The sequence below is a fragment of the Anopheles nili genome, chromosome 3, assembly GCF_943737925.1.
Source record: "Anopheles nili chromosome 3, idAnoNiliSN_F5_01, whole genome shotgun sequence".
NCBI classification, from domain to species: Eukaryota; Metazoa; Arthropoda; class Insecta; order Diptera; family Culicidae; genus Anopheles; species Anopheles nili.
In genome coordinates, this window is record NC_071292.1 from 26,387,636 (window position 1) to 26,413,739 (window position 26,104).

At 47.0% G+C, this 26,104-nt stretch overlaps 3 protein-coding genes across 3 annotated transcripts in view; 2 read left to right on the forward strand and 1 right to left on the reverse strand.

Moving 5' to 3' along the window:
• The first annotated feature begins 1,478 nt into the window (after positions 1 to 1,478).
• On the forward strand, positions 1,479 to 8,447 carry LOC128727541 (pancreatic lipase-related protein 2-like). The gene is made up of 3 exons (XM_053821463.1): positions 1,479 to 1,630; positions 7,191 to 7,958; positions 8,336 to 8,447. Exons 1-3 carry the CDS (start codon positions 1,479 to 1,481, stop codon positions 8,445 to 8,447), a joined length of 1,032 nt encoding a protein of 343 aa, XP_053677438.1.
• Positions 8,448 to 10,345: 1,898 nt separating this feature from the next.
• LOC128723963 (lipase member H) lies at positions 10,346 to 15,908 on the forward strand. Its single transcript, XM_053817728.1, has 4 exons — positions 10,346 to 10,436; positions 14,779 to 15,480; positions 15,546 to 15,714; positions 15,791 to 15,908. Exons 1-4 carry the CDS (start codon positions 10,346 to 10,348, stop codon positions 15,906 to 15,908), a joined length of 1,080 nt encoding a protein of 359 aa, XP_053673703.1.
• Positions 15,909 to 20,464: 4,556 nt separating this feature from the next.
• LOC128723964 (vesicular glutamate transporter 1) overlaps positions 20,465 to 26,104 on the reverse strand; it is a 30,091-nt gene continuing 24,451 nt past the window's right edge. The window contains exons 3-8 of the mRNA XM_053817729.1: positions 24,994 to 25,285; positions 23,109 to 23,342; positions 22,573 to 23,037; positions 22,312 to 22,497; positions 22,061 to 22,246; positions 20,465 to 20,851 (exon numbers count right to left, since the gene is read on the reverse strand). Of these exons, the coding sequence (XP_053673704.1) occupies positions 20,465 to 20,851; positions 22,061 to 22,246; positions 22,312 to 22,497; positions 22,573 to 23,037; positions 23,109 to 23,342; positions 24,994 to 25,285 (1,750 nt within the window). The remainder of the gene's footprint in view (positions 20,852 to 22,060; positions 22,247 to 22,311; positions 22,498 to 22,572; positions 23,038 to 23,108; positions 23,343 to 24,993; positions 25,286 to 26,104) is intronic.

Sequence of the window (26,104 nt, forward strand, 5' to 3'; positions counted from 1 at the left end):
GCGGTCGTTTATTTTTTTGAGATAAAAATGCTGTTCTGTCCATGAATCCGATCATGTTTCAATGGTAATAAAAGTAATTGATTATACTTCAATCAATTGTTGTTTGATTTCTATATTCAAAGAAAGGTTAGGTTGCGCTCTGTAAAATCTCTCCTATTATTACTGGCTCTCCTGACAACATGTTGTGCTTTAACTGTCTCGTTACTCTCTCTTTTGCATATGCACCCAATTTAATTACATACGTTTAGATAGCAGTATCTAAATTTTCATTACCAGGTTGTGTGATTTACATGGGGCTTAATGCCAGCTTAATTAACAATGTATAATTTATTTGTTTATGGTAATTTTATTTCAGCTAAACAAAACAACCACCGTTTCGCTTATCACTTTTAGACCGATTGAAAAATAACCAGAATAATAGAGTTTGCCCCGTGTTCGTTGTTACTTTTTTCTCTACTTCTAATGAGCTGCTACTAGTGTTTTGGTGTTGATAAACATAGCTCCCCACGCCAACATCGCCCTATGGTCTATTACCTGGCGTTTTATAGCCTCGCGTTGCTCAACATGCTAAAGGGGGGCTAATTAAAAATTCTTTAAAACTTATGCGTCTAATTATTGAACGCCACATGCCTCATATTAAAGCGCTCCGTTCGTTAATCGATGCATGATCAACCTCTTTCCATACACCCTCTATGATGACACGAATCTTCTTCGCCATCATCGCCAAGTTTAGGCTCAATCAGAATGTTAAATGGCATGCTCGGCGAAGGGTGCGGTCTACCTTGACATAGGCATCAAAGCTCCTTTCATAATCAATAATGATACCGCAACAAGATCACACCGTACATTATCGCTCTCAACCTCGCAAGGCAACTCGACCTCATCACGGTCTTATGGAGGTGCTAAAGAAACGGTTCGCGATGCGGTCCATTATCGTCTCTGAGGGTGCCTTCATTTTTGCATAAAAGCTCGATTAAGGTCAGTCAATTCCAAAAAAGGCGTTACGCATGAAACATTCTACCACCGAAAGCACCACGATCAAAAGATGTGAATTCGGTGTTCGGTGTTCTTAACCCACCCCACGATCGACCCGGTGGGCTGCAAGAATGCAGTTCCTGGCGAAGAATCGCGCCGTTTCGAAGACAGTTGAAGCCAATCGCTTCGATGCGGCACACATTGCACTCGACCGGCGGTTGCAGGTATTGGCATTGATGGTGCATTCGTTCTCGTCCCTCTGTGTGAAACCAACAACATACTGCAACGATAAACCCGCCAATGAATAATTGCCACCCGGAACGTGTTCCGATAAGCGACCGCTCGTGGTATAAAAGTGCTAAAAGAGAAATTTTGCGCTTTTAGAATGCCCGCAGCTTTTCGTGGCAGTCGTGCGTACGCTCGTGTGTGACTTGTGGTTCTTGAAGAAGCGTAAAATGCTCCCCCAGTGAAGCCCGCCAGATTGACGAACGGATTTCAAAGTGATGTTAGCGGACGCGTTTTACCGCTGGCTGTGCCTTGTTTCGGCTACGATCAGCCTGCAGCTGGCCGCCGGGGCCGATTGGAACTATTTCAAGTGCTTCGAGACGGTCAAACGATGCCCAAACCAAAACGTGTCCTTTTATCTGTACACGAGGTAATTATTGTTTTATTTCACCAAACAGCTAGATGATAATGGTTTGCATAGACATTAACTATTATTCCACGTGGACATGCGCGAATTCGCATACGAACCGACGGTTATTCTCGCGTGCTATAAAGACGCAAGATAAGTTTTGTTACACGTAAAGATGGGCTATAATTAACTGTACAACGCATCCGAGATTGTTCCTACGTTAGTGAATTCACTTAACCTGTACTGCATCTTAGAATTCCACTAAGTGTTGATTTAAATCAATTTTAGACAATACTATCTATTCAGTCTTCGATTTTATCGATCGTCCCGTCAAGAAATTGTCCTTAATTCGAAGCACTACCTTCAAAACGATCACTGACAGCACGATCACAATACCAACGACAAACGACAGGACATCGTATGAGTACTTCTGGAACCAGCTTAAATTCACGGCACGTGACTGAAGCAATGTGGCGTCTGGATTCCGAAGAACCCATTCGCACCACCAAGCCGCCCGTTCCAAAGGACTCTCGGGTTGGTCCCGGAACAGTCGCGATATTTGACGCATTCTGGCGCCATATTTGGCGTTGCCCAGGACCTCTTTCACAGTTTCAACCAGCTCGTTTGCCTGGAAGTGTTGTATCGAGAGCCGCTTTCCAATGCCCTCCGACACACAGTAGTTGATGTTTCGGAATTGATCAGCAAACACGGGAAATCCGATCACCGGAACTCCGTGCCAGATGGCTTCCTGGGTGCTCAACAGCCCACTGTGCGTGATGAAAAGCTTTATGTTTGGATGGGCCAACAAGTCATTTTGGGGCATCCAGGCTCGAATGAACACGTTCTTGGGCACTGCCATCGGTAGCTTAGTCTCATCTGATTCGAATTTCCACAAGAACTGATACTGAGGTAGTCGCTGCATCGCAGTCAGGATGTTACGAATACGTTCAGGTCCTAGTAGATCGCTCCGTGCGTTACTGCCGAGTGAGAATAGAATGAACCCGTTCTTGGCACTCTCGACCACACTGTGTAGGTCTTGCGGGAGTGATTTTGGAGGCTGAATCTGCAATCCACCGACCGGTATTATATTTGGCAACATTGGTTCCTTGTACTGGATGATCGGGTTCACGTTCATGAGTGACAGGCGAACATTTTTGTAAAATGTTTTCGATGAGGGTGCGTCCGGATATAACTTGCGTATTATCCTGTCCGCTTCTGGATGTAAGTACGTTTCATGTAGAATCATTTCGTACGAATCGTAGTAGAGATTTTTAACTCGCTGCACAAAGCTCATCGTTTCCGGTGCATCAAACACGTGGTTTGGTACCAGTCCGGAATAGGCATACGAACCAAGCACAGCAGCCCCAGTTGACGGAGCGTTGTATGGTGATGAAGGGATATAAGGAATGTCCTTGAAACGATGCATGATGATCGAGGGTATGCACGGCCCAATTAAAAAGTCACTCACAAACAGATCAAACTTAAAATCCTCAGGGTAGTTGAGAAGAAAGTTCAAACCTTCCGATTTGATGGCCGCTTCGCAAAGATTCATTCCAAACTCATCAAAAAGTCGCAGCATCGTTATCGGACTCTCTTCTGCCATTTTAAAGAAATCCATTTGCTGTTGCATGGAAGTGTTGTACATGGTACTGTAGAAGTTTTCCAAGTGAATGTACGTTACGTTGGTTGGTGGGTTTTTCTCAATATCCGCACTCAATACGGTCACATTATGTCCACGTCTTCCCATTTCGTACATCAATGGGCGTAGCCTATTGTTAGGAGGTATTTTTTAATACTTGGTCGTAATTATACTACCAGAAAACTTAACTTACCATATGTAGTGACTCGGAGAAGGAACACCGGACATAAAGAGTATGTTTGCGGAGTGTGCCACTCCTAACATCAACAACACTGGTAGGACTTTCCACATCGTTTAACTCCTTAACAGTACACTCCTGATAGTGACTCTAGACTAGCAAGACACTGTCGCTTTTATGCAACCACAATCGCTTACAAATTCAGCAAGCCCAATCTTAGATTGTCTTGAGTGTGTATGGTACGCTACTCTCGTGCAAACATCCATGACTGGCGAGAATTTCAGTCGGAACTGCGTGGCCCCTTGGCACCTGGTCATTCAGTACATCGTGCTACCACACGTGAACGAAGATGAGACGGTTCTTTTAGCGCTCAATCCCGAGCGTGGAACTTATCTGACCTCTAAAACTGCTCTGCACACCGCCGATAACACGATAGTATATATCACGCACGAATCAGCTGCAGCAGCGAATGACGAAGGCAATGTCTGGCGAGTAAAACGTGTCGCACCGTTTATCAATGAATGTACAGAACAGGTTACTACTGTCAACAGGTAAACTAACTTTGTTGCATTTTCATGCATATGGTGGATGAAGGTGGTTTTGATGAGTTTAGTTGATGGAAAAGTAGTTTAAGTGCTTCCTGCACCATTTCTGATGAGCAAAAATTATTTCGGTTTGAGTAAACATATCGCCACATCATGATTGCTCAGCGATTTTTGGTGGGTGTGTAATAGCCTCATGTTTAGAAAAATTGCATGCGAAAGATTACCTTAATGCTTTTGATTTTTAATGCTTTTGTCTCTTAATGTATTTATGCCATAATTTATCTGTACGAGCAAACTCATGCGCTCTTTATTTAGTGGATAATAAATTCTATGCGCACTACAAATTGATCAATTGGTCTCTTCATCAATGTTTCATTTTCCTGTACAAATGGAATATTCTTCATAACTTCTTCTACTTTTAAAATTACGTGTTGAATTATCTTTGATCAGCGCAAGATCATTCTTTGAACATCGTTTTAAAAATTGCAGTTAGTTACTATTGCTAACCAGAAATATTTTACATGTAAAAACCAATTTAAAGTAATGTTATTCATTACTACAAAAGGTAGTTTTTACTTTATTTTACCATCCATCTAAATAATATAGGTTCGTGTGCTCTATATTGCTACACATGGAATAATTTTTAATTTTTCATTCTTAGACTCAATTTAAACATAATAAAGTTATTTGTGGCATGTAATAATATGCTAAAATCAACTGTACATTATAGTATCAACAGTTCCTATTCAGTCTTCGATTTTATCGATCGTCCCGTCAAGAAATTGTCCTTAATTCGAAGCACTACCTTCAAAACGATCACTGACAGCACGATCACAACACCAACGACAAACGACAGGACATCGTATGAGTACTTCTGGAACCAGCTTAAATTCACGGCACGTGACTGAAGCAGTGTAGCGTCTGGATTCCGAAGAACCCATTCGCACCACCAAGCCGCCCGTTCCAAAGGACTCTCGGGTTGGTCCCGGAACAGTCGCGATACCTGACGCATTCTGGCGCCATATTTGGTGTTGCCCAGGACCTCTTTCACAGTTTCAACCAGCTCGTTTGCCTGGAAGTGTTGTATCGAGAGCCGCTTTCCAATGCCCTCCGACACACAGTAGTTGATGTTTCGAAATTGATCAGCAAACACGGGAAATCCGATCACCGGAACTCCGTGCCAGATGGCTTCTTGGGTGCTCAACAATCCACTGTGTGTGATGAAAAGCTTTATGTTCGGATGGGCCAACAAGTCATTTTGGGGCATCCAGGCTCGAATGAACACGTTCTTGGGTACTGCCATCGGTAGCTTAGTCTCATCTGATTCGAACTTCCACAAGAACTGATACTGAGGTAGTCGCTGCATCGCAGTCAGGATGTTACGAATACGATCAGGTCCTAGTAGATCGCTGCGTGCGTTACTGCCGAGTGAGAATAGAATGAACCCGTTCTTGGCACTCTCGACCACTTTGCGTAGGTCTTCCGGAAGGGGTTTCGGTGGCTGAATCTGCAATCCACCGACCGGTATCATGTTCGGCATCATTGGTTCCTTGTACTGGATGATCGGGTTCACGTTCATGAGCGACAGGCGAACATTTTTGTAAAATGTCTTCGATGAGGGTGCGTCTGGATATAACTTGCGTATTATCCTGTCTGCTTCTGGGTGTAAATACGTTTCGTGCACAATCATTTCGTACGAATCGTAGTAGAGGTTTTTAACTCGCTGAACAAAACTCATCGTTTCCGGTGCATCGAACACGTGGTTGGGTACCAGTCCAGAGTAGGCGTATGCTCCTAACACCGTTGCTCCCGTTGACGGAGCGTTATACGGCGATGAAGGGATGTAAGGAATGTCCTTGAAACGATGCATGATGATCGAGGACACACAAGGTCCGATCATGAAGTCACTCACAAACAGATCAAACTTAAAATCCTCAGGGTAGTTGAGAAGAAAGTGGATTCCTTTCGATTTGATGGCCGCCTCGCAGAGATTTATTCCAAACTCGTCAAAAAAATGCAGCATTACTGTCGGACTGTCGTCAACCATTTTAAAGAAATCCAACTTTTGCCGCATAGATGTGTTGTACATGGTACTGTAGAAGTTTTCCAGGTGTATGTACGATACGTTTGCTGGTGGTTTTTTCTCAACATCTGCACTAAGCACCGTCACATTGTGTCCACGTCTGCCCATTTCGTACATCAGAGGACGGAGCCTTTTTTTTGTGAGAGAGAATTATGATCAACACGAATTTTCGAAGCTCTACGCTAGTCGTGATTTTGAAACATTAGACTTACCAAATGTAATGACTCGGAGAGGGAACGGCAGACATGAAGAGTATGTTCGCTGAGTCAGCCACTCCAAGCGATACTAACAACACTGGTAGTACTTTCCACATCGTATGAGACCTCATTGCAGTAGCAGAACAATCCTGATAGTGACTCTGGATCGGAAAGGCATCGTTGCTTTTATGCCCTCGAAACTCGTGTGCACTGCACTCTTAGGGAAATGCATGACTGGCAAGAAGGTGCATCAGAACTGCATGGCTCCTTACAGACTACCCGTGTTGCCACACGTGAACGAAGTCGAGACGCTCTTATAAAGTATATATTCCCGAACGTTTGACTTATCACCGTATGTTCTGCCTGGTACAGATAATACCATTGTATATATCACGCTCGAACCGGCTGCCTCTGGAAAAGTAAATTGTCTGGCGAGTGAAACGTGTCGCTTATCAAGGAAGATGATCACTGGCGTCGACAAATCTACACAATTTGTGACGTTTCAGTGCCCTTTATCAATCTATCGGCTGAACACACGTCGCTGCTGCAGTTAGTAAACGGGAAAGAAACGTGTGTGTCTTTTTTATTACCTCTATTATCACCTTTTGGGGTAAGGATTGCTTTAAGGTTGTTCTACGAGGAAACTCTTATCAGTTTCGTGGAGAATAGTAACACCAGGGACACTTGCCGTTTCATTTCCGTTTGTTGATGATAAACTAGTCATCTGAGATTGCAAAACAATCCTTTGGTATGTGTTTCATGGATGAGTAGTAGTAAAAACCACAAGTGGTTTTCGATTTACTTTTGTTTACACGATATGGTCTATAAGAACTCTTCCTTAAGTTTGTTAGGTTTTTCACAATGTGAGCCACCATATGACCTTGACCTATTTTTTGTTTTCTTTTCCCGGCTGCTGCTGCTGCGGTGGCTTTCCTCTAGAGACACTCAAGAAAATCCCACCCAACTGGACATGTTCAACCCCGAAACAATCACAGGCGCAAACTTCGCACGAGGCCGCCCTCTGATAGTGCTGATCCACGGGTACACCGGACACCGTGATTACGCACCCAATCCCACAATTCGACCTGCTTATTTCGCATACGGCGAGTACAACATCATATCCGTCGACTACAACCCGCTCGCTCTGGAACCGTGCTACCTCCAGGCGGTACGAAACCTCCCGACGGTGGCAAACTGTACGGCACAGTTGCTCGATTTCCTGATAGCCCAACAGATCGTCCCTCTGGAGGACATCCACGTAGTAGGATTCAGCCTCGGTGGTCAAACGGCCGGTATGATCGCGAATTATCTACGATCAGGTCGTCTCAAACGCATCACCGGGCTTGATCCCGCTAAGCCACTTTTTGTGTTCGCCTCTAATGACCACAAGTTGGACCAGTCGGACGCGGAGTTCGTACAAGTCATCCACACGGATGTGTTCCAACGAGGCATCCTACATCCGAGTGGTCATACCGACTTCTTCGTCAACGGTGGCGTGGTCCAGCCGGGTTGTGATGCGGCTACTATGATGACCACAGGCGAATGCAATCACAACCGAGCGCCTGAGTATTACGCCGAGTCGATCGGGACTCAGGTCGGTTTCTATGGTTACCGGTGTGCTCACTGGTACCTCTACATGTTAGGTATCTGCAGAGGAGGCGGCTCGGATCAACAAGTTGCCATTATGGGCGCGCACACTCCAGACACGTAAGTACCACGGCAAAAAAAATCCCTTCATCAGGATGAAAGTAAAAATGATCTGGCAGTCTAAGGAAGCTGTTTTTGTCGGTTTCCTCCAAAACCGTGTTATGTGCCTCCATATCTGTCTGGCTGTCACCGTGAGCGATCATCAACCATGTGTGGGATGTTTCCCATGCAGAAAATAGCATCTCGAGTGTCGCACAATACACGATACGTTTCTCTAATGTCCCATGTATTCATGTACGGGTTTCACTCTCATTACTCGAGCTGGGCTGCCTAATCTAGGTGTGCTTCGGTTATGTAAGCGCCTGGGCCGGCTTTGATTAGTCCACCTTGACGAAACCACCTAACCACACTCAAATTACTCTATCTTTCCCCTGCAGAACCCGGGGCCTGTACTTCCTGACCGTTAACATGATGCCGCCTTATGCAAGAGGAAGAAATTTCACCCTACGCGAGGAGCTGGCGGCCCTATCGTCCAACATTAGCAACTAATCCGGCGCCTGCCGTGAACGGATCGACCGACCGACCGGATCAACGAGACCAGCTGAGCAAAAATATATAATTGCAACCACTAAAACCCAACGGCTACCTCCTCCCGGGGCGCTGTGTTTCATTTGACAACTACCGCGGGGTCGTTTAAAGAGGAAGAGTCTCCCAAATAGGAGTTGTTGGAAGATTTTTTGTTGCTGAAACAGCATATGTTCATTCCATCCGACTATTTATGGTGATTGGAAACAGTCATGCGTTCCACTGTTAGAAAGGCGAAGAGGCGTTCGATTTGCAATGAGTTGCGTAATGGAGCTTCATATTACTAATCCCCCTTCTAAGGAGCTTGTTTAAAACATTTTCTCGCGTGGCATACGACTAGCACTGGAAAAAAGCGTCGTTCCCGTATCGCTCTGAGCTGGTTGAACCACTTTTCTCACCACAGTCTAATTTATGCCTAGTAAGACCTTCCGCCGTAGAATGGTATCGAGAATTAGCATGAATTAGCGAACTAACGCACTCAACGCGTGATGCAATACCGGTGAGCCTTATTATCAGATGTTATCATTGAACTGGAGGGCAGACTCGCAGCAACCACGGCCAAGGCAAAGGGCTCAGCTACCTGCCGGATGGCGGAACAACCCTGCCAATTTCCATGAACTTCAATCTTGCGACCTACGCAAGAAGATGCAAAAACTGAGGGCTACGATCGCAACGATCAGTCTCTCAAAAGTGCTCGGACGCACGCATTCACCGTGAATGAATACAGCCGGGTGCAGGGTTGGCTACCCCAAGACGAGTCTTTGATTTGAATCGCTTGGAGAGGCTTTTGAAAGTTGTATCCTTTTCGTATGTTAACATTCAAGAGTTAATGAGCCATTCCCACCAACTGACACTCGGTTGCTTCAAGACAATATCACACGATCGTCGTTAAGCTAGCTAACCCTGCAATGGTGGGGTTTTTCCGATTCCCCTACTCCTGAACACTGGCCATTGCCTCCCTCTTTATGCTTGTTTCAGCTCACCAAAGAAACGCATCTGAGACCCCACGTCGGAGAGCCACGCGAACACGATCGCGAAGTATTCACATAACCAGCGCCAGGTGCGGTCGCGTGTTATTTCACTAGCTCTCGCGAGCTCGCGTTTGCCCGTTTCGAGTTATTTCACCGTCAGCGTTGAAGTGCACATTTTATCGATCACGTCGTATCGGAGATCCAGTTCTCCATGCAGTGAATGTTTGCGGAAGTACCTCCATTGATCGATCAATTGCTGGAAGCGGTTTCGCCTCTCAGTATTTGTAGTGCACCGGTGTGGAAATCATAATCCATTTTTAGATATCTCAATCGGTGACCTTTGATGTGGAACGCCGTCGTGTTCGTTGGCAAAGTGACATAAGCTCAGCATCCCAAAACTGGGCGCCTTTTGCTGTGCAAGAGTGGCGGCAAAGTCGAACCTCCATAAACCGGGTCTAGCCGTGTCTATTTACCGTTCGCAAGTGACGGTCTAAGCGCATCGAAAACGGGTATAAATCAAGACCCAAGCCTTGGACGAGCTGCGCGAACAGCGAACCCAAACCGTGCCCCGGAGAAGTGTTACTTAACGCGAAGATCATCATCAGCTGTTGCAGCTCGAGTCCGTGGAAGTGATCGTTCGGACCGGACCGGTACACCGGATAGTATTTTCTTTCCAGCCAATTGTGCGCGCGCAAAAAAAGATAAATAAATAAATTATGGTCCAACCCCGCACGCGAAAGGGAGAGTGAGATAAGCGAAAGTGTTCAATACCAGGCGGGTTGCGCGTGTATTGCGCGACACGTGCGTTCAGATACGCATCGGGCGTTTTCGCGCGAACGCAGAGGCGAGAAAAACGCACGCAAAACGGTGCTCGCAAAACCGGCTCGATTGATGTTGGGGCAATCCAAAATGCAGCAACTTCCGCTAGCCTCGGTTGGATTGGTTTTCATTTTCCTCGCAGCGTTCCAGAGCATCACGGAAGGTAAACAAACGCCAGCACGGTTTCTCGTTTTTCGTGCCTTTATGATCGTGTTGGATTGCGCGGGAGTTAATGCGATCGTTGCGTTTTACGATGCTAAACCTGTTTTACTCCGCATAAATAAGAACATACCAGAAGGGTTTTGGGAATGCCTCGGGCTTATCGCACTGTTTGTTTTATTTTATGTTCCTTTTAAGTCCAACATTTACAGTCGACTTTAAATGGAAGGAATCATAACTGAACAAACGTTGATGCGTTTAAACCGGTTTGCATTTGGTTCAGAGTCTAAGCTGCCATTGATTACGATGGATAAAAAAAGGGAAACGACCTGACCTTGCTCTAACACTTTGAGCTTGGGGCCTCGATCGCTGCGATTAAACCAAGGTTGTGTGCTAAGCTGTCGAAGGTTGTGGGTGATGAAATTCGTGATTAATCTATGGTTTTTTTTAAGTAGTAGAACGAAAGTTAATCCCATGCTTTCGTATTTTTGCTGAAAAAAATCTCTCAAACAGGCTTAGTCTAATTTTTTACCATAGTGAAATTCAACAAAACGTTGCACGATAAATTATTTATATTGAAAAAAATGTTTTAAGGAAGACCCAGTCATTATTATAAATAAGCAAATGTGCATAAATGGCAACATTAACTGTTCATAAATGCATCGTTACTAAGGAAAGGCTGATTCGCTTCGGCATTAGCCGGCGCATACTAAGTTGTAGTTAATTTGGTATCCAACGAAGCGTAGCAGAATCTATTTGCAAATGAATAGAAAACCCACCCACAGAAACCGCAGCGCTGCATAGCAAGAGAATGAACCGTCGACAAAATGCGGTGACCAAACTCTCCACTGGCCTAGTTTTGTGTATCATAAAGAAATTACGATAATGCTGTCACTAGTGAAATCCACCTACCGTGCAGCAGGCCTTTTCTCGTTCGTCACACCATTTGACGAACCACCAAACCCACACTTCAGGTCCTACCGCAGTTCGATCCTTCTATCGTTCAGCCTGTCACCTGAAAACGACCGCACCATCGACCGAAACCGCTTCATTTAACACGCTCTGTGGCAAATCGTGCTGTGACTTAGAAACGCCATCGAAGGTGACAGCTTTTCGGAGCTTCCCACCACGACCCGAACCCCGGTGACTTCTTTCCTTTCAAGGTTAACCGTGGGGTGGGTTTTTTGTGTGTGTTTTGCTCTCGCTTCTTCAACACAATCCGCAACCCAACACCCCCCGTGGACTGTGCCACTTTTCACCCGCTCGTGATCGCGACCAATAACAAATCATCGCGATCACCATCGAGGCCATGACGCAACTCAACCAAGCCTTGGTTTGGTCGTCTGTCCCTTACTTGCGGTCGCACGCGCCACGATTTGTTAATAAGCGGCCCCAAAACACCTCCGTCTGGGGGTCCGGTTTCCCGGACTTATTTTTTGTTTAGCCCCGATCGCTTGCGGGCCATTGCGCAACTAGGAAATGCATCCTGTCCGGGCTCACAAAACTAGCCCCATAAACCCAGACACCCGCACGGAAGGAATGTCGGCTGACATCAACCTTGGCGAAGGGGCAACTTCGTGATAATGGCGCCGGCAAACCCCATCCTGGGCTAGATCAAGCGGGCTAATCACCGGTCACGAGCAACGCAGCGAGCAGATTACATGCCGTGTATGGGTTATTTCTGGGAAGTTTGTCCTCGGGAGCCACGTTAGGCGACTGCTGCACGCTTGGTTGAAAGTGAAAGGAGTTCATAACCGGTACTCGAGCGTGTGCGCGCACGCATTCGATGACGACGAACCAGAGTTGTACCTCGGAAGTTCATGCGAGCTGTCACTTGGGGTGAGGCCCTTCGAGAAGGGAGTGGTCGTCCTGAATCATTAAAACTTGAACACTTTCGATCGTGGTTCGGGTGTAGAAATTTCTGGAGAAAGTTCTGCGCGATCGCGAGGAAGCTAACGGAGCGCAATTGAGCGGGCGATGCATTCGGTGCATCGTGATGCAATCGGGAGGTGCAATGCAGCAGACGAGAGAGAAAGAGAGAGAGCGATGCGAACAATGCGTAAAGCGTGACCAGGTGGATGTGGGTCCATTGAGGGAGCTGGAAAACGAAATGGAAACATGCAAACCGTCGGGCAATCAGTCAAGCACCGTGCGTTCGTCTACTCATGCTGTAATGCTGCAGCGATCATGTTGTAATCGATCGAAGGCGGTGGTGTGAACGGTAGCCCTCGAGACAGGGTGGTTATCGTGGTATTGGCGGCCATATTTTTTTTTCTTTTCCACTACGTCCAACAGCCCGGCAGCTTGAATGGGCATCTTCGTTCCATTTTGGCGACCTACAAAACGGATTTCCTCGCCGGAACGGGAGGGTGAAAGTGTTCGACGGAGCTATGAATCACGTACGAAGTTGACAGAGTCACTTAGCTGTTGTTGATGGTTTATTTAAGTACCCCAAAAAAAGATACGCGTGCGTGCGTTGTTGCACATTCCGGAATAATAAAGGCGCATTGCAATAAGAGAAACGCTTGCTGCTCGATAGGGGGTTTATTCATCCTTGTTGGGGATACTGTCATTATTGCACCCCAATAAGCTCGTTTTCACACACCTCAATCAGATGATTCTCAAGATTTTAATTACCTCGCTGTGTGTGAGATGTAATAAAAAAAAATCATGCAACCAACAGTATCGTTGCTCGTAAAGGCGAACAAAAAATATATCGCTCGCTTTTCTCTCAACGGTTCGGTTCGATCGCCACTTAATTACGCATTCCAATCTCGCAGGCTGCGCCAGAGGTCGGCCGGAATTAGAAGCAGGGTTGCGATTTTCGAGCATGGCACAACGTGCACGGAGCGAGACGGCAATACTACCCCTCTGCAGGCACCCTTGAGATCACGTGTAGCGAAGCTTTTGCCGGTGGCGTTGATCTAGCAAAAGCTCGAAGGCGAGACCGATCGCCATGTCGAAGAAAAAAAAACACCACGATCGATGAGGTCGCGCGTTACATTCGCCTGGCATTGAGCTGTGAGCTCGACAACTGACCGCCTTGTGAGATCGTTTGTGAGGAGAAAATTTTCTACCAAACAACCCTCCGGACCACTGGGGACCCGAGTTTGGATGGACCGGTGTAAAATAGCTGTGTATTGAAAGCGGTTTGTCGATCCACAACCGACAAGGTTGAGTTGCTCAGTGTATCTATTGCTTTAGCAATCGTAACAAGGCATGATAAAATAGCGTCACTTTCTGAGTCCCTTTCGCCACGGTATGGACAAATTTGATGCATTGTAACATCGTGGATTGCCGTACTGCAGTCTAAAGAGATTATCAATTAACCTTAAATTGCTTCAATCAATCAGCCTCCAATTGCATATAGAAAACGGTAAATTTCTCTTTCAACGGTTGACAACGGATGATGGCAGCCATCAATAAGCACATCGGTCGGTTTCATCGTTGGATTTACAGTCAATTAATTACACATTAACCAACCCCAAAGGGCTTGATCGATAGACCGCTATCAAACCCGGGTCGATGCGAAAAATTTGCAATCAATTAGCCCTCGCGGTAGCAGATTATAGTGGTCGAGTAAGCGTTTTAGCCAATAACATACGTAGCTGGGAATTGAACGCTCCGCTAAGACGACAGCAGTTTAAATGACATTTCACCGACGATTACAGCACACCAACGGACGAACGAGGGAAAAAAATGCGCATGCCATAAGCGGAATCATTAAAATGTGGCCTAACGATGCGTCATACTTACATGCTTCTGGGGGAAAAACGTTACGTCATGAGGTTGGATCCACAGCGAAAACCAGGCAGTTCGCGTACTATCTTAACTTATCGCACCGCTATCCAGACCGGCGACAGAGGCAGATGAACACAAATCGTCGCGTAAAATTACGTATTGCCACGAGCACCTCGGTACCAGCGAGAACGCTGTAATAATGTGGCGTGTGCAATAATGTCGTTGTTCATAAAACTCATGCCTCGTAACCACGTGTAAAATGCTTGTTTCGCTTGACCCACGCGCCTTCGTTGGGACCCGTGCATCTTGAAACGTGCATGCATTCTGCACAAGGCTGCATCGATGTGGGTCAATTATTACCTTCATGAAAATGGATGCTTGCCGCCGTGTGGCGTATCTGCTTAGTAACGAGCACGCCTCAGCTAAAGGGTTTTTGTCGCAATATCATTTCGATTGTACGATCAGCCAAGAAGTCGCGTCAGTTCATTAGAGCAGAAACCGTCCGCCAGTGGGAAACGTTCCTTGTTTGCAAGAGATCTACACCATGTTTGCGGGAATACTAACGATTTGTGTTATTTTGCTCTCCATCGCAACGTTCTCTTCAGCTCAAAAGACGGATAACAAAAATGTGTTCAACACTAGCTCGTGTTTGGAGAAGCCTTTTCGATGTCCTCATCCCAGGATCAAGTTCTATCTTTACACGCGCCGTACTCAACAAACTCCGGAGCTGATCGATGTCCTGGATCCGGAGTCGCTTTACTACACGCACTGGAATCCTTCACACCCAGTGAAGATCGTCATCCATGGGTTTGGTGGAGGTCGTAATCTCTCTCCAAGTCCGGATATGCGGAAGGCGTACTTCACACGCGGGAACTACAACATCATCATCGTGGACTACGGCTCGGCAGTGACGGAACCGTGTCTCAGCCAGATAGAATGGGCTCCTCGCTTTGGGAGCCTTTGTGTGTCGCAGCTGGTGAAGTACATCGCCAACCATCCTCGAGGAGTTCGGGCCGATGATATGCACCTGATTGGGTACAGTGTTGGAGCACACATTGCCGGTTTGGTAGCGAACTATCTCACTCCGACTGAAGGAAAACTGGGACGTATCACCGGACTAGATCCAACGATCTTCTTTTACGCGGGATCAAACAATTCCCGCGATCTGGATCCATCTGATGCACACTTCGTGGACATCATCCACACAGGAGCCGGTATTCTGGGACAGTGGAGTCCAGGAGGACATGCGGACTTTTATGTTAACGGTGGCACCAGTCAGCCGGGTTGTGCTAGTTCCACCATCTTTCGTGAGTAGATCGAGGGTGTCTGAGTTGGGTACACATCGAAACTTACCTCCAAAACTTCTTTCCAGAAACTCTCGCTTGCGACCATACAAAGGTAACGCCGTACTTCATCGAATCCATCAACAGTGAGCGAGGATTCTGGGCCGGTCCGTGTCCAACACTAATATCATACCTCCTCGGGTGGTGCGAACCGAAGGACTCCGATTACGTCCTCATGGGAGAACACCTGTCCAGACAGTAAGTTCAAAAGTTGATGACCTCAAACGAAGCAAAAGACGGCAGCTAATGTTTCAATTTTTTCCCCCATATCCAGAGCCCGTGGAGTGTTCTACGTTACGACAAACGCGAAACCTCCATACGCCCGAGGCTTTCCAGGCAAAAACCGACGCACCGCAAAAACGTCCGAGTACAGCGGCGTCAGGCGGAAGTAGAGCCTGCCGAAATTCGTCAAAAGCCAACTGGTTGTGATATTGTTTACCGGAAGAGAAAGGCTGGGTCGAACACGCCTTCCTGGGTGGGTCAAAAACCGACCAATTGACCATACGCCGTTCGAGCCAGCTGCCAAGGGCGGCTGCAAGCCTCCAAAAAGCTATCTCCCGAACAACGAGAGTACCATGACGTCACGCAGCAATCCGTTTCAAGGCATACTGGTTGCCAAGCAAACCCATTACATTGATCCGGCAGCACGTTTACAGCACCCGAAGTTAGTATTAGTAGCGATTAATAGCGATTAGGAGCGTAGCTTAATTAGGGTTAAGTTGTGCAGATAGAAATCTCGCCCAAATCGTCGCCATTCTACAGCGATCAGGTCGTTTCAAAGATGGCCGACCAGCCAGCCACGTTGCCAAGTGCGTCAAACGAAGTTCGTTAACCCAACGCGTGTGTTTTCCGACCGTTCGGTTACGCATTAATGGCCACATCATGACCGATAGCTATTAGCCAAGAGCGAGGACGCTTTAGACAAAAGCAGCAACGCCTACCTGGATGCCATTTTTCGGCACTGTACATAAAGAGACGTCAGCACGTCATCAGGAGTTGGGGAATGTTTACGTAGTGGGAATACGTTTTAGTACGCGAAGAAATAAAGCACTGCCTAATTCGGGGTTGATTCATTTCAACAGTTTAAATATACGCACTTTTATTTCATGGTTTACGAGTGTAAGAGTGTATTTCTGTGCGCACGTGTCGGTGCGTGGGAATGAGTGTGTCAGCTGGCGTTCGAATGAGCTTGCGAATGTCCTTTTTTTTGCTGCATTCGCCGCTGTTTCCGTGGAAAACACATCGTACCCCACACACACACGCGCGCACGCTTGCACACACGGGTTTGTATATTTTTCGTTCACTCGATACAAGGTGGTAAGTTCATACACGTCGCTAAATACTATTGCCAATAAGGAATACTTAACTATTAAATGCCATAATTAGTTTTTGAGTGCTCTTGCTTGAGAGAGAGTGTGTACGAGTGTATATCGAACGAGTGTATTTTGTAATTTTGCTGCCTTCCAAACCCTCCCCCCGAGCTGCCTCTCTCTCTCTCTCTCTCTCGCTCTCTTGCCTACTTCATCGTCCTGCCAAATCTGCTTATCCCACTAGTGGCTACTTATCCTTCTAGCTACTCCACAACCCCTTGTCCAGCGATAGTTACAATGATTGATTATGATGCGATTATAACAGCGAGACGATTTACTCTTACTACAGATCGCGCCGTTTGTACAGCTCGGAAATATTCGTTATTCCCTTCCCAACGGGGGTACCTTCCTTTCTCTCTTTCTCTCTCTCTCTCTCATTCCTTTCTACGCAGGCTAGAATAGTACACCTGGAGTACATGCGGGGGCTTTTCCGGCTGTTCGCCGTCTACTGCGCCTGTAGCCCTTAAGCGCACCCAAGTGCGGGTAAGTATGGTTTGTGTATGTATATTTATATGCAATGTACAAGGGTGGCGCCGGTTTTCCTAGCGCCCAGCAGATATTTACTATTCAACGTTTACAGCTATACCGTAGCCACTACGGCTTATATAGTTTAAGTACATGCGCTATGCTGCTACTCCGGAAAACAACGAAATTACAACTAACTGAGCCGCAGAAGGTCTGCGGCCCAGGGGTTTGCGATGATGTTTTGCGTAATATTCTTGTATTGTTGCTCGGTAATGTAATTACCAATTGGGTTGGTTTTTTTTTTCATTGGGACGGGATCAGCGCCCATACTAGTCCAGCTGTTGCAGCTGTACCGACGTTCGGGTGTACCGTCCCGCCCACCTTCCATACACCTCGTTCTCCTCGACCAATCGTGTACGTTTCCACCTTCATATATACGTTTATTTATTTAGATATACTTTTGAATTAACAACAACAGCTAGAACGACATCCTTGCGGTCGAAAACAGTTTAGAGAGGCTCGCGTAAACATAACGACATAAACGTAATTATAACCATACCATCAACAGTGTGTGAGTAAGTGCTACCAGTCCTTTATACAGCCCTACACCTAATCTCGTTGCCCGTAGTGCCACGGCACACGTACTACTCCATGCCCGCACCAGAACGGGCGTTACGTTCAGGAAGGATACTCTACCAGAGAAGGGAGGATGAAACAATGGCTGATTGTCACCCTGATAATATATTTTTGTGCGTTGTTCGAACGGCCTTCAAGGATCGCCCAACCGGCCACGATCGCCTACCCTGCAGGACGATTGGAGTGCGATTCCATTCCCAAACCGGGAACTATATATGTTACAGTTGGGTCTTCCTAATCAGCACGGTTTTTAGGGTACGGGCGGGGTCGATAACTGAGGTCGATAATGTACATCGGTACCGGCGGCTCGACAGGATACGGTGCGCTCGATCGCGCAGAGCAGATCGGAGGCTGGGGTTACAGAACGAGGGAACTAAGGCCTACCTACTGTCACTAAAATTTCAATTGATCGCGTATAGGGGTCACGTTTCCGTAAGAGACATTTTGTTCAAGTGTGTTATCTTGTTTCCCGTTTCCGAAATCATACCTGATAAGTTTTACAACTCTACACCAGCACCCGCACTGGTGCACCATGATTACCCGTTTGCTTTGGATGCACTCTAGAACCGCGGACCTCGTGGGGTCAGGGATACGGGCCCAATTCTCCCCCTTTTTCTCGCTTAGGTATGTACAATCTTACCAAGTATGGTTGGTTTTTTTTTTGCAGTACGCCACCAGTCTCTAGCCTCGGTCCAGCCGAACTGCGCGGCAAAGGATCGTTGCGATGTCTGTGGATTTGGTAGTGTTTTCTATGATTTTGATCCTTTTCGCTCGCTCTCTCTCTCTCTTTCCCATTGCAATATCCTTCTGCCGAATTTGAGTGCCGATCGAGGGTTGTGACCATCGACGCCTTCGATCGTTTCCCGCCGACGGTGGACGTGCACGAGGCTTCAACGTGTGTGCCGCCCGCTACTATCGGGGTTCACTTCGCATTGCAACGATTTACTTTTGTTGATGAGCTGTTTTTAATTCACTATATCACTGACACCTCGCGGCATTAACACCCTATGACCTTACGAGCTAGCGTTGGTTTGTTATTGTTTTTTCTGTCACATTGCCGCAGTACCTGTGCGTCGACATTGCTGCCCTTTTTGGGTCAGCGTCGAGCACCGGCGGAGCTTAGCCTAAAACCGAAGGAAGTGAAACGAAACGAAAACCTCCAGGACTCATGTACAGGGTGTCGCCGGTTAAGCTTAGCATTTACAACATCAGCGGCACCAAGTACAGCATCTTCTTGCGTGGATGCGAACTTGTTTTTTTTTTTAAATTTCGCAATCAACCAACTAAATGCTACTGCTTACGCTACGGACCGGACCTCGGAGACCTGCTTTTTGTCCCTGGACCGTTCCCTTCCGTCTATTTATTGTCGCCACAGCCTTTGAGAGTGAGTGAACACCTCAAATTTAACTCGGTCTTACTTACGGTAAAGGAAATTATATAATTACACGCCCCATGTCGTCTTCTTGCGCATTGCCCCCGGGTTTGGGATGCAAACTTCATTTATCTCTAATGTCTGGGTGTTTGGGTTTTTGTTGTTGCGTTTCTTTACTGCTGCCGTAGAACTAACTTCCCCGACTGAAGACGAAAATGAAGCAGGAAAGCGATAATCATCGCGACCAGACAGCCCATTAGCAGTTCGTTCAACTTTGGCCTTTTCCGCGTGAAACTTTAGTGTTCCAGAGTCCGGGCATCCGCCGGCAAATTGACTGGCGTTAGTCGTGCTTATTGAGAGATGCATTTTACAGCTAGCGAATCACGGAACATCGTAAGCATAAAGACTGTATCTCGTAGTGGAAGATTATGTCTCGCTACATTTCGCTTTCAGGATTGATTGTGGTATTTCACCTTGTTTGTCTAGATTACCTATAGGGTCTGTGGATTTCTAAGACAACAGATCTTTGTGTGTTTATGTTTGCAAATCTATATCCTCTCGTGGAATGTCTTTGCATCTCGGTACAGGCCGGTGTTTGCTCGTCATCAAGGATCACCTGCTACTCAGTGCGTTGACTTAACAATTGTATCATTTATGGCGTTCCTAGTACTCCTTACGGCAGTAGTCGATAGATGTCTTTGATTTGCGATAATATTATGGCGCACGTTTATGCGTAATATCTCTCTATATATATAATGTAATATGTTAGTTTTTGTGTGTATGTACACCCTTCGCTTTGTAAATACGACGTGCATCTTCGCTATGTGTAGGTATTTGTTAGTCACTATCTAGTGTTTTTAATTGCTTAAGCAGGGTTAAATTTTATTTGTATCCAGCTCGCTCTCGCCAGCTCCGGGTCCCGAGACCCGGGCCCGTCCAGTTCTAGTCTTGCGTCCTGGTTCCAGCCCTCAGCCCACGAGAGGCAGCCTGCTGCAGAAATGAAGAATATGTGCACGTGCAGTGCGCCAAAACTATGAAATCGGCCAAAAACAAGCCGGCGGCCCTAATTCACGCTGAATGTTACGGTTTTCTTCATGCGAGCAGGTCAATAGGTACGCTCGGTGGGATTTCCGTGTAAGTACGTGTCCCTAGCTTCTGGTTGCACCGGTTCCTCGCTGATAGTATTTGGATAAGCGAAAGGATTGCCGGCCACGTGTTGCTGGACCGCACCGTAGCTGACCGTTTTGGAGGCGTTGATTTGAGCCGTTGGATCCATGGTCCCGTTCCCGCCGCCTGGTCCACCGTCACCTGCATCGTTGAATGTGGTCTCCTTCTCTAAGCCTGCTCCAACCGGGTCCCAGGCTCGTTGCTCGTCGAGAGTTGGTTCCGCCCACGGTTGCAGCTCACCTGACGCGAATATGGCGTAAAAGCTGATACCGACCAGGTGAACCGTTGCTGCTATCGTGAACACCGTCGACCAGCATGATTTTGGCTGCAGGGAGAAAGAGCGAACAGGATAGGTTCCTTTAGTCAACGAGTCATTAAATACCTGACGATTCGTAGTCGTTGAAACTGTTTCAGATAACAGACGTACATGGCCAGAGAACTGAACTGCACATGCGCATAACATCATGCAGCGCACTGTGTGTAGGGCGAATGAAAGGACTACTGTGGGAGCGAGGCGAAAGACTGCAACGAATTGCTTTGTCTCTGTTTAAATGCTAAGTTTGAGCTTATAATACGTTAGATGGCGCTTCTGAAGGGATTTCAAAGGGCCTAGTTACATTTGAACGAATAATTTAACATGATTCTATCCGATAAATTGATTAAAATATGAGCAATCATCCCTAGAACTCTAGAACATTTATCATGTTTTTATTAGGAGCGCTTTTGAATTTATTTTTTAGTTTTTTATATAATTTATTGTTAGATCTCCTTTACCTTTTTAATAGGATGTCTATTTTCGAGCAACATAAAATGCACAAAATGTGTTATGTTTGCAACACTGATCATTACATAACTGCCACAATACGCCAACCGTCACGGCTTCTCGACCACACAAAAGCTGTTTGAAAACATCCCGCCAATTGGATGGTGGCGGTAAATATTTGCATCCTTTCCGACGCAAAGCCACCGATTCAGCCGATTCAGCTGAAATTGTGCACAAAAAACCAGCCTGGATGCCGTACATATTCCACCACACCATCGAACGCAACAATAGCCGTTCCGCCGTTTCGCTCATCAGCGTTGAAGGGGAGAAAAACAGTCGACGGTGCAAAAATCACATCCCTTGACGACGGTTGCTACGTCCTCACGCAGTTTGTAGGGTTTCAAGATTTTAAAAGCCATATCCTTTCGCCAGACATGCTAGGACGAGGGCATCAAAGAGCTGGAAGCTGCAGGTCGCAAGAGGAAAAACGTTGGAAAACTCTTCCGTCGTTGGGGTAGAACCGCTAGATGGCATGGTAGCCGAGTGTGTAGGGTTTCGTGGCCGTTCCGACGCTTGAACGGATGCGCTTTTGTTCGAAGTCACGCGGGCATGTAACTTCGTAGCAAAATTTAATTTATTTCATCGAATCAGCCGCCACCAAATGAGTGAGGGCTGTGAGCTCCCGATATCGCGCTCGAACGCTGTTGCAATCCGATTAGTAGGCAAATGTTGGATCCGATTCCTTCCCACACTCTGAGTCCCTTAACTTACCTGCCCCCGGGTGAGATGGTCTATCGCAATGGGACAGATCAGGCCCGCTATCGTGCCGATGCCGTTGGACATTCCCATCAGGATACTCGCGTATCGGGGCGCGATGTCCAGGTGATTGACGTTGTAACCGGATATGGCAAACCCGCTGAAGGCAACACCGAGCGTCAGAGCTGTCACGGCACCCATCTGTGGAGCAAAAAGCGGATCATTAAGGACACATTGTGGCGCAAGGATTCCTTAGCGACACTTACGGAACTCGTGGCGTGAGCCACGACCAGGAAGAAAAGCCCCTCAAGACCGAATCCGCCGCAGTTGAACAGCTTCCGTACGTTGGTGGTTGAAAGTAGACCTGTCTTTCGGATGTGATCAGCTAACATACCTCCGAACGGGACGATGATCGTCATCAGCAGATGTGGCAGTGCTCCCAGCAATCCCGTCTGCAACGAATCAAATACATACGAAGAAATGAGAAAATTGCACCAGCTGACAGGGATTTAGCTCCAAAAAATTACCTCCTCAATCCGGAAGTCGAACGAATGCTTCAGATAAGCGCTTTGGTACAGCACCAGCAAATAAAAATTCCACGAGCGGCAAAAGTTCGCCACAATGATCGCGTACACGGGCATTGAGGTTAGGAAGTGGCGCCACGGAGTTGTCGCGATGGTAGGCATCGGTAGCTGTACCGACTCTCCGAGTGACTTTTCGATGTACTTTAACTCCTTCACGGAGATGGTCGGATGTTGGCGCGGTTTCTCAAATGACAACCATAACCAGAAGCAGTACCAGATTAGGCCCATCACACCGTAGAAGTAGAACGGTGCATGCCAGCTGATCGAACCGGTTAGGATGCCGGACATTGGCATACCTATCACGACACCTGCGTACGAACCACTGAACGCCATCGTAGCCAATCGAGATCGCTCGAGTGGTGGTGCCCAAAAGCGCCAGATACCGTGGCAAGCCGGGTAGGTGACGCCCTGTGGAGGCAGCCAAGTTGCAGAGGAGTTATTTGAGAGCTGCAGGATTCACAAGGATTTTAGACACGTACCTCAACTAGACCCTGCAAGACGCGCACCAAAATGACGACGGTTGGGTGCAGCATCATGGCGCCTGGGACGAGCAGATTCAGGAAGGCTGAGATGGCGATGGCCGTGCCGAAGATGCGGTTAGCTGGGAACATCGAGGCCAGAAAACCTCCGGGAACTTGCGTTACCAGGTAGCCCCAGAAGAAGGACGAATCGACGGCGCTTTCCATCGCGACGGTCCAGTTGTACTTAACTGACTGTAAGTGAAAGATAATAATGATATTTAGAAGGATGTAGATGAAGAATGCAACTGTTGGGAAAATTTACCAATTTCTTTTGAAACTACAGTAAAAGTTATGTGCTATTACTGATTGGTTTTCGTTGCTTTATGCGGAAAATAGTGAATATATCCACAAAAGATCGCTATACTACTCATAATTTATATTAATTCTCCTTCAATAAGCCCTTGATAAACCCATCAATGTTTAAATTATTATGTTACTCGTTGCAAAATGCAATAAATAAATCACTGATCATTAAATAATTGTTGATTTATTATGTTTTCTTGTTCCATTTTTGTCAACACGTCCGCGTCCGCTCGTTGGTTCCTTAAACACGTGCCAAGCGCCAATGCGCCACGATAGCGAGTGTTTATGCGTTCTGCTCTCATTTAAGCCCCCACATTTACCCATAATAATGAAGCGAGAATAAAAATATGGCCATTTCCCGTTGTTAAATCGAGCCGATGCCCCGGAAGTGGAGCGTATTTTCCGCCGCACAGCGAACAAAAGAGATTCTCCCGAGTTGGCGTAGCACCAAAACGAAACCCGCACCAGAACGGTGCCAAAACACGCTCTCGGTAGGGAATCGAACAAGGACATGCGGAATGAAAGCGAACTCGAAAACGACATCCGTTAACGCATCACGGTTGCGCTCTCGCAGCGTGGCGTCGATGGGATTTTTTTTTGTCCCCAGTCCGCAGGGGTTTGTTGTCATTTTCTTGCTCTTTATGCTCGTTTCCGGCTTTTCCGGCCGACTTCTTTATCCGTTTCCTTTCGTCGCGATCGAAAAACCACCCACCCACCAAAGCGGCCCGTGTGCGTCCTTTTATGTTGGCCACGTGATGATATCAGCGCGCCCCAAACCGCCGTCCCTTTCTCGCCGTGGTTCTCGGCGCATTTCCGCGTTTGAATGGGGAAAAATACCCCGGCGCAATGACTCATGAATAAAAAATTATCATCTTTTGTCGGCGCACATTTCTAATAAATGCTTCCATTATGTTTGACTCCATAAAATTTCATATTTTGCCTGATTTTCACCAAACCCCTTCGTGCGTCCGTCCTTCGATCGTCCTTTTTCCCGTTGGGCATCCCGACGTCGTCCGTGTTTCGTTATCTATCGCCTGCCAAGTGACCGATCTCGTCATCAGCAGCGCTCTGGAGGGGAGAAAAACCCCCTTTGACTCAGGGGTTGGAATTTTCGGCTTTATTTTGCCCGCTCATTATCGTTCATTTAGGGCTCGCTCATCGAGCCTATCGATGGATGGGCGATTACAACGGCACGGAAAAGGACGACTCACGTAATTTCCCCGATTATGTTCATTACACACGGGTGGATCGCTCGAAAAAATGCCAAAATCGGAAGCGAAACGACATACAAGGACGTTGTTTTTGGGACATTCACACCGACCCCAGGATCTACTTCCTTGCAATACGTGACAAAATGGCACACGCGTGGGTCCCTCTTTCCAGGTGCAATGGTGGAATCATAAGTGAATCGATCGAACGGGGTAAAAAGGCATATCACCGTGACACGTGCCAGCGTCGTGAATAATTATCGACAACCAAACGCTAATGGAACCTGGCCGGAAATCAGGAAGCGATGACTACTTCCGGTGCTTGGACTTACCCCATTCTCAAACTGCAGCTTGGCCATACCCATGTTGCAGCGCATGCCGAACGAAATGATGAACCCAAGACAGGTCATCAGCGAGATCGTGTACCGGGTCGTCTTGATGCAGGGACACTCCGCTCGGACGTACTTGTCGACGTGGCGTAAAGGAGGCCGCTCGATCTCTTCGAACGACATCGGCGAATCGTTGCCACCGGTGTCCGTCTGATAAGCGCCACCGACGGCGCCTCCATCCATCTGATCGTAGCCTTGTTTGCCTTGGGGCATTTCGAACTTTTCGAACCCGACCCTGCAAGAAAAAGAGTGGGACTTTCATTAGTGGCGATACATACGGTGTGCGATTTATATGCTGAAATGTTTCCCCAATCACGGTCGGGTTGTGTTCCTTTGTCAAGATCCCGAGAAGGAAACCCATGTTCAATCGCTTCCCTGGTCGCGCTCTGTGAACGGTTCTCCCAGCTCAGACACTCGCAGCTGTCAGGAAAATGCTTCTCGCGCCCAAATATAATTGAGAAAATGAAATTAAACGAAAAAGACCCACTTAACGTCATTTCCGGGCACGCAAATGCCGTTGCTTGCGCGAGTCGTTCGTTTTCTTCGTCGTCGTCTCCGTTGCTTGTGAGCACGCAAAAGGACGTGAAAGTCGACGCCTTTGCTCCTGGAAGGATCTCGAAAGTCGACGAGGCTTTTCCGCACAGCAAGCACCGCCGATTCTCCGCGGTATGACGACGATATTTAGCGACCATCTCACAGTGGGGAAGCCAGGAACAAATCGCGGTCATAAGTATTGTTTGTCAGAATTTCTTGGTTTTTTCTTACAAAATGTGTTGAATGTTGACCAATTACTCATTTAAGACGATTATTGGAAGTGGACATCCAAAGGGTGCCACTGTATCTACATATACTATGTTGATAGATTGTAGTTCAAACACCTTGCGTGCCAAGCGTTTTTTAGGAAAGTTGTTGGTGATACTGTGAATGTCCGGTAGAACCATCCATACCCCAATTGCACAACAATACCAAATTTGCCGAATTTAGCTTCTTTTGTTCCAAATATTCTTCAATAACCTCACTTCGCATCTCTATTATCCGCTCTGCTGTTACATTT

Bases quoted from the DNA above. Each gene is read 5' to 3' on its own strand.
- LOC128727541 (XM_053821463.1), top strand. From the start codon at position 1,479: ATGTTAGCGGACGCGTTTTACCGCTGGCTGTGCCTTGTTTCGGCTACG. The intron at 1,631-7,190 runs GTAATTATTGTT...GCTTTCCTCTAG, and splicing joins TCCTTTTATCTGTACACGAG to AGACACTCAAGAAAATCCCA. The intron at 7,959-8,335 runs GTAAGTACCACG...TTTCCCCTGCAG, and splicing joins GGCGCGCACACTCCAGACAC to AACCCGGGGCCTGTACTTCC.
- LOC128723963 (XM_053817728.1), top strand. From the start codon at position 10,346: ATGTTGGGGCAATCCAAAATGCAGCAACTTCCGCTAGCCTCGGTTGGA. The intron at 10,437-14,778 runs GTAAACAAACGC...CGTTCTCTTCAG, and splicing joins GTTCCAGAGCATCACGGAAG to CTCAAAAGACGGATAACAAA. The intron at 15,481-15,545 runs GTGAGTAGATCG...ACTTCTTTCCAG, and splicing joins TGCTAGTTCCACCATCTTTC to AAACTCTCGCTTGCGACCAT.